Consider the following 12,769-nt stretch of genomic DNA (forward strand, 5'->3'; position numbering starts at 1 on the left):
AAAGCTTTCCTTGCTGAATTCAGTGTGCTTGCAAGAGTGAAGACCTAAAAGCCTTTCCTGTGCAAAGCTCTCAGCTGAAATGCATACCCTGACTCCATCCAAATCACTGACCCTAGGGTGCAGAATAACAGCATTCCAAGCATTTCTCTGAAAATAAAAATACACCGCAACAATAAAGCTAGAACAAAAATCAGTTGTTGATAAAATATACGAAAATAGGCAGCTTCCATCTCACTTGTAATTGTCCTCTCCCTAGGATATGAAAGCAGTCTTGGTGTTACTTTGTATAATAGAGGAGCCTGGCAGGATTGTGGTAGAAACTTGTATTAGAAATGTGTGGGAAACCTGCAAAAGGAGAACATGGACAAACAAGCTGTCTGTCTTGGGGCTTTCTATGTTAGGGATGGTTGGAATAATGCTAGCAGAAGCACTCTGGCTTGGCACTGCTCCAACAGATGAAAATGAAAAGGAAGCAGCACCAGAAACTGTCTCTTTCCCACTGACTTCCTGGTAATACATTATTATATGGGCTTCCCCAGAAGGCTGTTGCTGAGCTATGATTGCCCAGTATTTAGAGGGATGCTGATGTTGAAATAATGGTATGTGCAAAGTGTAAAGCTGAATAAATGAGCATGCTAGTTGGTGTTTGCCAAGTGAGCAAACATACATATGTTAAGAATGGGAATAATCACAATTTGCTGAACTGTCCCCAGCAGTAAAAGAGAGGAGTGATGCAGCTTGGGAATTTGCACCCTTAAAAGCATTTCAAAATAGATTGGTCTCAAAGGCCATGATTTAGTAACACATCACCATAACTGCAGACAGTCATGAGTTTCAGAGTTACATCGCAATTTATAACTTTTTGATCCAATAAGCAATTAACACAAAACTTTGTTTTGACTTTATAACCTATCACCTTTGGTACTTTTTACTGCATTGTGTCTGTTCCACAACCAATAACTTGCTAGCTCACATACACACATATACTTCTATTATAACACCTAAATTCTTAACTATAAAATCACATTACTATACTTAAAAAACCCTTCACCATATTACCCAACATATTTTCATACTTATAACTATAGAAATTTAGGTTTATAATTCTTCTGCTTAAAGTCTGTATAGCTTTGCTACTACATCAACCCAAGCTCTTTCCTGGGCTGTAAATCAAATTCCTTAATGCCTGTGGAAGTTTCTTCTTCTCTGTTTCCCACAGATTGGCATGTTTGGATGAATAGTATCAACAAAATATAGGTGGCTTGGAGTTCAAGATCACAACAAATATTTCCATTTAATTTCTTAAGCCTGCTGTGTCTGATCAGGATTTATAAATGTCACATCTTTCAAATCTCTTATCGTTTTGTGAAAGAAAACCCACAACCCTTAGCTAAGTTTCACCATGAAAATGGCATCCTGCATCTCTTGTTCACTTTCAGCATTCTCACAGGCTGTCCCTAAAATTGTGCCAGTTTGTGATAAATACTGCCCCAAATACAGTGATACCTTTCTGTTTGATGGTAGGGAAAGTTTAATAGAAAAGAATCACAGAATTGTTAAGGTTGGAAAGACCCCTGAGATCATCAACTCCTATCATTAAACTAACAGTGAGGTCCAGAGGAATAGGGATCATTTTTCTCAGGGCCACACAGGAAGGAAGCTCACAGCTGGATTTGAGACTTGAACCAAAATCTTCTGAGTCTTAGATCATCCTTGAGCAGTAAGTGTCATATTCAGAGAAGTACTACTCAGCTCACTTCTTTTAACATGAACTTACAGCCTTATAACCTGAACTTTCTTCCTCCTGCATGATGGACAGGGCACGGCTCCCTCCTGATCTCGCAGGCTCTGTGGGGTCCTGGCTCTGAGGCTGCTGTTTGTTTACAGAGAAGGCTGTTGGTGCACTTCCCCTGTTGTCTGATGGTTTCCCTCTGCCAAATGCACAGTTTCTTCTTCCTCGGCTTAGACTCACAGCCAAACATCTCAGACCCTTGATCCAGAGTCACAGCATTCTGTCCTGTCTCCTGATGATGACTGTGCTGCGTACTGCTGGGAAGTGAAATGATTCCTGCAGGTCTTTACTTCTGTACCAAGCCATGTAAGGGCTTGTTAGAAGAAAGTTTCCTGGGGCCCTGACCCATCCTTCTCCTGGGCTCTGAGGGTGGGTTTCCTCTGGCTGCTCTTGAGCTAATAGTCACCAGCAGGAGATCTGGACTTGGCTCTGTTTGGTTTCTTTGTGGACAGAGTGAAGAGGTGATGTTCCCCCCTGCAGATAGTCAGGGCTCTGGATTGGCTTTGTGGTGACTGGAATGAAGGATGAATTTGGCTGCAGCTGCAGTCAGTGTTAAAAATCAGTGTTAGTTTCTGCTCTGTTTCAACTTGGCCAATACCTGCCAGCAGCTTTCCAGCAGTGACCACAGTTTACACTCCGTTTCAAAGGACAGCTGAAATGGGATGGAAATTCTCCTTGCCCCTGACATTGCTCAGTCCTTGAGGACAGCAGGCTATTCCTACTTTACAGCATAAGAAAGAATATCGTATTTTGGGAAACAAACAGCAGAGGACTTGACTTTCTTAGTAGAATGCGTAGCTGGAATAGGCCATGTGGAAACACCAGTGCCACGCATCAGAGCACGGGGTGGAAGTGCAGTGTGTGCCAATGGCAGGTACAGTGTGCTGGGATCCAGGGAGAGGCTCTCTCACATGCTGCTTTGCACCACCTGTCATCCTGGCCTCTCACCCACTGCCAGTGGGTCACACACAGCCCTGGCTCTTGCACTGTCAATTTTAAAATTTTGCTTTTCCTTTTGCATTTTGCATGAGGGAGGATGTGATCTGAGTAGTACTTTACCGTAACTGAGTATGACACCTATTGCTCAATCGACTTATCATCAGAGCTTCCTTTCTATGTGCAGGGCTGTACGTAAGGGGAGAACAGATCAGGTAACCACGGCCCAGTTCCTTTGCTCTTACCCTCCATCCTGCCAGAGGAACCCTCTCTCTTTCAGTTCCTCCAGCTGGTGCTCGCTGACTCTGTTGCTGCTTGAGGCTGCTTGAGTTTTAATTAAGAATGTGTGCAAAGTGCTTTGGCAGCCTCAGGACAAAGCTGAAGATACACCAAGGATTTGAATACTTTTTTGTTTCCCTTGTATTTCCCATGAGCTAGACTTCAATGTGAATACTCTCATAGTTCATACAGATTCACCATCTGATGCAATGTAGAGATTCTCTTTAATAACTGACTTGTCATGACCAGAAGTCATCTGCTTTGCTCTGAATAAAGATGTGTTTTTCCTCCCTCAGGTTCCACTGTCTGGCATCCCGACTGTAAGCAATCCACTAAGACTGAAGAGAAGCTCCGGGTAAGCTGAACTCCTGGCTCAATGACACACCATACATTTTGCACACACAGTAATTGAATGTTGTTTTTAAAAGAGTGACTTTTTCCATGTTTTTTTCGCATAGCTGTCACAACTCTGGCAGAATATACAGTGGAGGCACTTCAGAGGTATTGCTCTGATTTTTAGGCTTACCACCTTCACATACCTGTCTCAGTGCACTGCCTTAAAGATAGTGTCATTTACTGACATACAGACGTGGCCAAGTATCTAAGACACTTCATTTCATATCTCAGTTGTTGTGAGAGAGACTCTTAAGGAGAAGATATGAACAGGGCAAATGCTATCATATATTTTAGTGGTTTTGCACATCTGTGTAATTGCTCTATAGTTATCCCCTGTTCTGCGTGGTTATTTGCAGCATTTAGACAAGATGAACTCTTCTTTCTTTGCCATCCAAGTAAGCCTCAACCTAAAGTGATCCTGATTTGAATGCCAAAAAGAGCCACAGTTATCCTTGGAGTCACATCAACATATTCAGACAATCTTTCTGGGTCAAACCCTCAGTGATAATAATGCTGCACTGATAAATGCTAGAGCCTGGCTTTTTGCATGAGCCAGGCAATTCTAAGCCCTTATTCACTGATTCATCCTCTGGACAATTTTCTCTTTTTGATGTCCCTTGAATTTTGCTAATTTGCCAGGATATTAATATTAGAGACTGAATACAAATAAATTGTCTTTCGGATAAGGAAACTAAGAGGTACTGGTATGAAGATACCTATGACATCCTATGGGTTGTATTCTATGTGGGTCTCATTCACAGGAAGCCACATCCTTTAGCATTTATTCCAGTACACTGGTCTGTAAAACATCCCCCCCAGAGAATTTATTATGGTCATAGGTAATGTGCAGATAAATTCTTGTTGAGGGGAGTTCATGTTAGTGTGGGCAAAAACATAACTGGCCCTAGATGGGCATGTGGTCTAGAATGGCCAAACCTCAGTGCAGGTACCATCCAGCATTCACACATTGTTCTGTCCTGACTTTTTGTAAGAAAACAGAAAATGATGCCAGACTGGATTTTCTTCCTCATTTAACAGTGTGAATGTAAGACAGTATTTTGGCCATGCTTAAGTGTCAGAATGCTTGTGCCTTCTAGTACTTGGTTTCAGTACAATACTTCCCTTTCACTTGGACCCAGGAGTCTTATCAAAGCACTCCTGACTGACTACACTGTGGCCCTTATTAGCCTTCTCCAGCTGACCTTATAAATCAGTTGGCTGATTTCCATTCCCCATGGAAATGGCTCTAGTCCTCTTCAAGTATTTCCCTTTTTGTCAGCATTTTCCCCCCTCAGCTAATTTTAATTGAAGTGAGAGAAGTAAATGGATTCACTCACCTGCAAGGCTTTGCCTAAGTGAGTTTTTGCAGGAAGATGAAGTGAAGCTCAAGAAGGCATTGAGGGAGCATCTGAGCAATGTCACAGCACAGCTATCCGGCAGGACCGTGCTCCTGGAGGAGAGCTGCTATGCAGAGGTTTAATATGGCCTTAAAAGGCATTGATAAATGCACCATACTGAAGCTGGCTGAGAGATGCACCATTCTTAGCTTCTATGGTACATCATAGATAGTCTCTGTCTGCTCTGGTGCAAAGTCAGGCACCTTATTCTAAAATCAGCTGGAGTTCACTTTGATGACTTTGACACATGCTTCATCTTGTTGACCCAAATGAAGGCAGTAGCAAACAGGTAGGTACAGAAACAAACAAAACTGGGGGAACTATGTGCTATTTGAGCATGTCAGCACTCAATTGGGATCTGTACTTTGATTGAATTTCAGTTTTTTATTCAGGGTCAGGCCTAGATTTTCTGGTGGTTCTGCAAAAAGCCAGTGCCATTGCCTATTTGCTTGCTGGGTTTCCTTTCCCTATAGAACAAGAGAAAACAAAAAGCCCTTTTATCACTGAAGTCACTTCAGAAGTTTTCAGCAACTTCTATTTTCTCTCAGTAACTGAATTGTGATATAAACTAATCAGCATTCGAGCTGGTCAGGATCTGAGAGGGAGTTCATAAAAGCAATGGTTGCTTTAGATCTTTTCCCTACGGATATTTGTGGAAGTTTACAAAGACAAAACAAGCAGAAAACAAAGCAACCATATGCATGTTACAAAAATATATATTATTTAGGTGTTTATTTACAACTGTCTGGCTGTTCGTGATTCTGCAGCAGTCAGTAAGTAACAGATATTGTAACACAAGTAGATGATAATAACTTGATTGAAAAAAGAGCTTAACCACTGAACTGGGGAAACTGCTTTCCTTTTCACTCATTTTTCCCTTTTGTGTTTCATGACAGCATTCCTCATCTGAGTTCTTTTATCCAAAGAGTCTGGTTCTGCGCAGGCCACGCTCTGCAGAGGTTTGCTGTTGTGTTTTCATAGTGTTGATAATGATCTTCTTTACTGAGAAGATTCTTTATTATTGTCATTTGCTGCGCTTGCTACTACTCCTGCCACACAGCTTTCCTGCTATCACTTGCCACCATGGGCACTGACGCTGTATTTTGCATCACTTGTTTCAGTGTTGCTTGTTAATTCTCACATTTTTTATTTTGTTTAATGAAATGCTTAAAATTAACTTTTTTATTTTAGATTCAGATGAGCTTTTGGGGGCTGTAGTATTGGTCTTGCAGTATTCCAGAAAGTTTTCCTTCTGAAACAAAAAAATTAGAGAGCAAATATGAAGCAAATTAAAATGGTGAAAAATATCTGACTTTAAAGTGATGGTTAAAAAGAAATAGTTTTCCATGAACAATGACTTATGTTTTTAGAAAAAAAAAATGCCATCAGTTAAGTCACTTCCTTTTTTGTTTATATTGACCAACCACCCATGAATACTTTAGTTGAGAAAATGCTTACAAAATCCCAGGTTTGGATATATTCTATGTGCTGCCTGAGTGCATTTGCCTCTCTAATCTGGTGCACATCCACATGTGAGTTGCAAGGTCCTCTCTGTCCTCTTGACCCTGGAGTAGCCTTCTACTTTCAGATTTTACGGAGTTTGCTTTGCACCTACAAATACCACCCACTTCCACTTCTTCTCCTTCAGGGCAGTGTTTATTTGTTGGTTGTGTCTGCTGTGGGACGTGTGGCTGTGCTGATGCAGGTGCACCTGAGGTAGTTTTCAGCTGGTGATGAAGTCAGAGCGCACTGGTGTGGACCTGGTCCAGGCTGGCAGCAGGCAGACAGGCTGAGAGCCCGTGCCACTGGATTTCCTTGGTGTTGGTTTGTGCAGCCTTCTCATCTCTAATGGCAGAGTAGATGCAGCCATATGTCAGCCAGGGCAGGGTGTCTGTGTTAGATCCAGCCTGCAGGATGGGGTTGGATGGTGGAACCCAAAGCTGTGATTCAGTGAGGGTTAGCACAAGCCCTCTACCCTTTGTCCTGCACAGCAGTTTAGTTACTTAACTTCTCTTGAACACCTCTCTCTCTGTTGGCTACAGATCTGTGTATCAAGAAAATGCAGCATAAAGATGTGTTATCAGCACTCCTAAGGAGAGCAGTGTCTCTTCAGTCCTAAGCTTTATGGAATAAAATGTTGGAGTCTGAGAACAGCAAACTGTGGGCCATATCACTCATCTTTTAGGCCAGTGTAGTGACCTTTTGCATTTAGCTTAGCAGGCACGAGTCTGAGTTTCCAGTGTTGAAATCCAGAAGCCTTAGGATTAAAAAACCAAATCCTATTCAATGTATTGGAAAAATACGCAGGGCAAAATAGGAGCGGCCCACATTAAAATAAAGGTATGTTCTCCTTCTTGCTTTGTAGACTGTGTAGAATACAAATAGCTTAGGTTGAGATGAATATCCTCTTGCATAAATTTGGTCAGTACTAAATTCTGTTTAGATTTACATGTTGGTTCTACAAAGTGTAACTCAAGGCAGATTTTGGCTTCAAGGCTTTTTCTACAGAGTAGACACAAAGGTACTGTCATTGGTGTTGCTATAAAAGTGGGCCTTGAATCTACATGACAATTGTAGTTTGAAAATGGTTGGGTGAAATCCTCTGAATTCTCTGAGAAGCTTGTGTTGAATTCAGTGTGTTCTGGACTTCCCACTTTATTTTCTTGTTCTTCCCACTTGCTCTTGATGAAGGCTTAGTTTGCATGAGTAGTACTGTAGAAGTTCTTTTGGTACCAACATACCTTCAGTCATTATGTGCTGAAAATTCATTCTCCCGTCTGGCCTTTGTGTCCAGAAAGGAAAGAAAAATTAGTTGTAACCTATTAATATCTGTGTCTGTGTGAGTTTGAACTAAACCTTTTCACTAGTTTTGTCTTCATGCATATTTAGTGCAGAGAAATAAGGAATGCATGCATTTGAAGGAAACACTCTTGTAAGGAGAAGGGTACAGTTAAACCAGCAGAGAGGCATAAAGAATGCTGACATTGAGGGGCTTTGTTGGTCTTGTACAGCCATTGAAAATTACAAAAATCCATAGGAAATCCACACTTTATGAACCCTGGTTCCGAATCCTAATTAACTGTAAAACCTCCCAATTGATAGAGCAGATAGTCAGTGTAACAAGTGTTGTACCGAGAAAGTCAAATCCCTTACTGTTGGAAAGTCTGCCCAGTAGAAGAAATTCCATCCTAATCTTCTATTAGTTTATTTATAAACATGCTTCACTTAAAGTAGCTTCTGAGGTTTAAAGAATTTGCTTAAGCTCTAATGTTAAATGTTATTAAGTGAAAACATATTCATTCTTCTGCAGCTATTATCACCGCCTTGCATAACGAACTCTATCAAAAAATTAAGGCAGGTACTGTAAATGGTGACGATGCCTTTGTTAAACGATAGTGCATCCATTTGGCCAGATGTTCTTGGGATCAGTTTTGATCTGGTTGCCTGCACCTGTAAGTTTTTACAGAGCATGATGGTGAACATCTGTACTTGAGAATGCCAGAGCCACCACATTGTAGCAGCACCTGGATGATGTGAATGGCTCTAGTGGGGATTCTTTTATTTTTTTAAGAAGTTATTTATTTAGATGATGTACCATGCATGATGACATGATAAACAGGGGTAAATGCAGATGAACATCTTAAGCTTTGTAGTCTAATATTAAAATACCAAGTTAATCAGTTTGGGGCATCTGCATGGGTGATGTGATAACTGAGCACTCAATTCACGGTGAACCTAAGAGGATGAGCATGACAGTTGGTATTACCTCTATCAGTCTGCAGATTAAACTGGTAAAGAACTTTTGTGTTGAAGGCAAATGCATGGAATGAAGAACAAAAACATGAAAATAAGAAGTCTGTGATAAAGTGGGAAATACTGAGAAGCCTTGCAAATACTTTAGATGCTTTGTGATCTTTTTTTTCCTTTGGCTCCTTTAATGACATGCATGAATTTTACTTGACTCAATTTCTATTGATTTTTTTTTCATATACTTCATAGACTTTCTGTATTTGGTACAGACATCCTATATTGATATATTTACTACCGTTACATCCATTTGCGGGGAAGAGGAAAGGAAAAAAGCGATGACTCTTCTACTGTCAGAAAATGTGGAGAAGCCATGTACCACCAGAAAAGAAAAAAACTATTAGCTCTTCATAGAAATTTCCTTTAAATTTCTCTGCACAAAGATGGCTTTATATAAAGCTGTATTTGAATCCTTCATGGAAAAGAACAATCATATAAAAAATGTTTCAGATCTGTTTGCAGAAGAAGTAAGGCAGCTTAACTTGTTTTGTTGCTCGGAGTGTACAACAAGTGTTGCAGGACTATTGTGATGGAATTAAATACCTCTAAATTAGTGCATTCATATTAAATACTGTGCCCTTTTTCTTCACCTGTTTTCTTTGAACAACGTGTGAAAGAGATGCTCTCGTGTTATCTCCGCATCTCCAATGTTAAAGGTTACATCAGGGCCATTCCTATTCCTGTTTTAGCTGTGCTCTGATCAGCTCCCCTCTAAGGTGGAATTTACACCCCAGTGCAGGTACATCAATAGAGAACTTGACCTCCAGTGTGTCTCTTGCCACCTGTTTAAGATACAGAGTCACAGTGGTGTTACACAGGGTCAGGGATGAAAGTGGAACATTCAATCTAATAAAAGCCATACCAGGTCACAGATTTTCAAATGGGAGCTATTAGAGGTCTCTTAGGAGAGGAGCCAACCATAGCAACTAAAAGTATGCCAGAGGAACAGCTTATATCAAGGAATCTTTGGTTTGTTAAAGCAAGCAGCATGAATGTTTTTAAGTGGAATGCAATTGTCTTTAGGGGAAAGTGCAAAGCTGTGAAGGATTCCAGACCATATGGGAAGAAGCAGAGTAGGAAAGAGCCATCTGTGATGGAAACAGCCTGGGTAACTCAAAATAAGAAATAGGGCAAAGTGAGGCAGGAAGGGTGAGAGTAGATGTACGAGTCCTTTCCATGCACTGTCTTCAAGGGTATGTTTAGACATAAGCAAGGTACAGGCCTGGGAGCTGCTAGAGGAGCCTCAGAGTTCCAGGTCTGCTTGGATTCAGCTCCTCAGGAAAGGAGCAGCGTGTGCTCAGGCCGTGGCTGGCAGCAGGGCATCCTGCCCAGGCAGCAGGGAGCTTTGCAATAGGCAGAAGGTAAAATTGATGTACGCAGAAAGAGTTACAGAAAATACAAAACTGGTTTAAAGGGTGTCATATCTGGCTCATGGCCTTGTTAATGGGATGGTAAAGAGGAACTTGGAACAGAAACACAGTGAGGAAATGAAGAACAGGTGCTACAACTTACCAGTCCATCTGACAACTCCTCCTGTACTCCAGGGCTAAGAGCACCTAAGAAATTTATTATCAGGATATGGCTGAAACTATCTTCTTAACGTATCTAACTAATAAATTCACTGAAGTGATAAATGCAAGTGAATTTTCCTTAAATGATAAGATTTTTAGCAGTGACACTAAGAGATAAGTCTAAGGAGCTGGAGTGAGGACTAAGAATTCCTTGTTTTCTGAGGCAATTATAAAAGATCCAAAGGGCCTGCCAAGTGGGAATAAGCCATAACTGCCTCTAACACTTGTTTTCCTACAACAGGGAAAATTGAGCAGACTAAACTCTCAAAGTATGTCTGCCAAAAGCCAAAGGTAACAGAAAAACCCCTAACAGTACCTCAAGTACTTCATACTGTTCCCTATGTTGTAATGAAAACAGTTGCTTTCCATAGTAACTGCAGCAACATGTGACATGTGTCTCCACTCAAACAGAGTGAAATGGAGGAATAGAAGGGAGAATAAAGTGTTTCTCAACAGCAGCTAGATTTTCCAGCTCAATTCTTGTAACATTTCCATGAAACAAGTGCTTGTTGTTGGGTTTTTTGGTTTGGGAGGAGCTTAAGGGCAGATGAGAAATTTCTGTTCCCTTTTGAGATGTAGGAATTTGCAGCTACAGAGTGAAAAGCAAAGAAACATGTAAAGGTCCAGCTGAGAAAGTGTTCTCAAACATGCTCTGGAGAGGATTTGTGAAGGTGTCAGTCCACAGCTACATCTGCTCTCTGTTTGATCCGAATCTTACATTTTTTGGTGGAACATATTTGAAGCCTTTTGTTTCTCTGACTCTCCCTGAATGTGGTGACTTCATTTTCAAAAGCGAAGTCAGAGAAAGCCCACTGTATGATCCATGACTAGTTTTCAGCATTTTAATTACAGATGGTTCCAATAGCTTCTCTGGCTTTGAAATTAAAAGTAGAAAGTCTCTGGGGTCAGTTGAAGGGTTCTTCAGGAAATGTATGCTGAGAGATTAGATAGGTCCAGTAGCCTTTTTGTGTTCACTCCAGTATTTCCTAAGAAATAGTGAGCCAGGCTGTCAAGCCTTGTTTCTCTTCAGGTGTGCCTGAAGGTCCCTTAGTCCAGGGGGCCTAATGTCACAAGCTGATGAGGTAAGGACTGTTACCAGGGTTTAATTTTAAGTGACTTGGAAGTATCCCACTGCGCTGGTGTCATCAGAGTCATCCTGCTAACATGAGGCTTTGTGATGGGATTTGGTTCTTTGCAGTCAATGAGGCAGCAAAAACTGTTCATGGTTTCTCAGTTGCAACTGGGATATGGTTGACTACCTTTGTGTGTCTGCTGCGTGCCAAGTTTAGGAGTAATCTTCAAAACAGCCAGGGTGACTTTTGATCAAATAGAATACTTTTCAAATGCATCAGGTTTTCAGGATCCCCACATCCTGGTCATCAGTTATTTTGTCTCCTCTCACAAAACTTCCTCCAGGGCATCAGTGTCTATTTAGTCCTAACAAGTGTTGGAAAATGTACTGAATGGAGCAGCTCTGGTTCTGTAGGGGTGAGAGTGTTCTCATGAGTTTTGGTTTGCAGGACATTGTCATTAAACATCATGACTTTTGCAGTGTGAGGAACTATGACATTTCAGCCAACATTTGACTTCCCTGCTGCATCTTGGTTGTGCTGTGCAGATGTAGGGAACAGCTCCAGTCAAAGGACTTCAGGTCCTTCTACGTAGGAAGGCTGAATTCAGTTCTGATGATTTCATTCCTAATGGAAATCCAGGGATTGAACACGTGGAAAGAGATAACATGTGTGCTGTGCTCCTCACAACGGTTTTGTCTGCTGGACTGCTGATCCCTACAGTGGTTTGTGAACTAATGTGTTGCTAAAATGACCAGCAGGACTATCCTGGATGGTTCTTTGTATGGCTCCTACAGTGTCTCTGGCAGGTGCTGTTTGATTTTGTTCATTATTGTTGTCAGTCTAGTCTTTTACACTGTATGATTTAGAAAACTCTCTTCCCCTCTCACACCACTCCTTCCCCTACCAAAAAAAAAAAAAAAAAAAAAGCCCACTTGCCTCACAAGATTGTGGAATTTGCCAGAATGCTTGCATTTGTGTTGACATTTTTTCCTAAATTCAGTTATTTTCAAGATGTGTGAAGATTTCTTCACTTAAAATTGCCAATGTTAATGGCTTCAGATTGCTCTCAAAAGTTCCCTTTTGTTTTTCAGCCTACAAGAACATCATCAGAAAGCATTTATTCCAGACCTGGTTCCAGTATACCTGGCTCTCCAGGCCACACTATCTATGTAAGTATTCCTTCTGATGAATAAGCTGCTGAGCCTTTGCTTGCACATGAACTGCTCATGTTGAAATAAATCACTTTTATACTGCTGCTTTATTTTAGTGCTTAAATTGTTAAAACTGTTGCCATGTAGCTTTTATAACTACAGGATTTGAAGAGCAGGGTAGGCCTTTTCCAGGTCACATTTCTCTTGGAAAGGTACAGTAAATCTTTTGATGTGACTTGGTGGTGTGAAGAGGGACAGAGAGCAGAAGGGTCATTCAACTTTGTAAGGATTTTGTGAGGAGATCTGTGCACTTTGATACTCAATTTTTGAGAGATCTGCTCTCTGCACTTGGGGAACGTGGGGAGCA

At 41.1% G+C, this 12,769-nt stretch overlaps 1 protein-coding gene across 20 annotated transcripts in view; it reads left to right on the plus strand.

Moving 5' to 3' along the window:
- The window catches only part of ABLIM1 (actin binding LIM protein 1), a 188,066-nt gene that overhangs the window by 143,686 nt on the left and 31,611 nt on the right, over nt 1-12,769 (plus strand). For 14 of the 20 annotated variants that reach the window (XM_032115907.1, XM_032115903.1, XM_032115889.1 and 11 more), the window contains exons 8-10: nt 3,304-3,362; nt 5,697-5,759; nt 12,343-12,420. In XM_032115907.1, the coding sequence (XP_031971798.1) occupies nt 3,304-3,362; nt 5,697-5,759; nt 12,343-12,420 (200 nt within the window). The remainder of the gene's footprint in view (nt 1-3,303; nt 3,363-5,696; nt 5,760-12,342; nt 12,421-12,769) is intronic. The other 6 variants (XM_032115904.1, XM_032115901.1, XM_032115902.1 and 3 more) reach the window with 1 other exon arrangement.

This window comes from Corvus moneduloides, chromosome 8 (assembly GCF_009650955.1).
Source record: "Corvus moneduloides isolate bCorMon1 chromosome 8, bCorMon1.pri, whole genome shotgun sequence".
In the NCBI taxonomy this organism is placed as follows: Eukaryota; Metazoa; Chordata; class Aves; order Passeriformes; family Corvidae; genus Corvus; species Corvus moneduloides.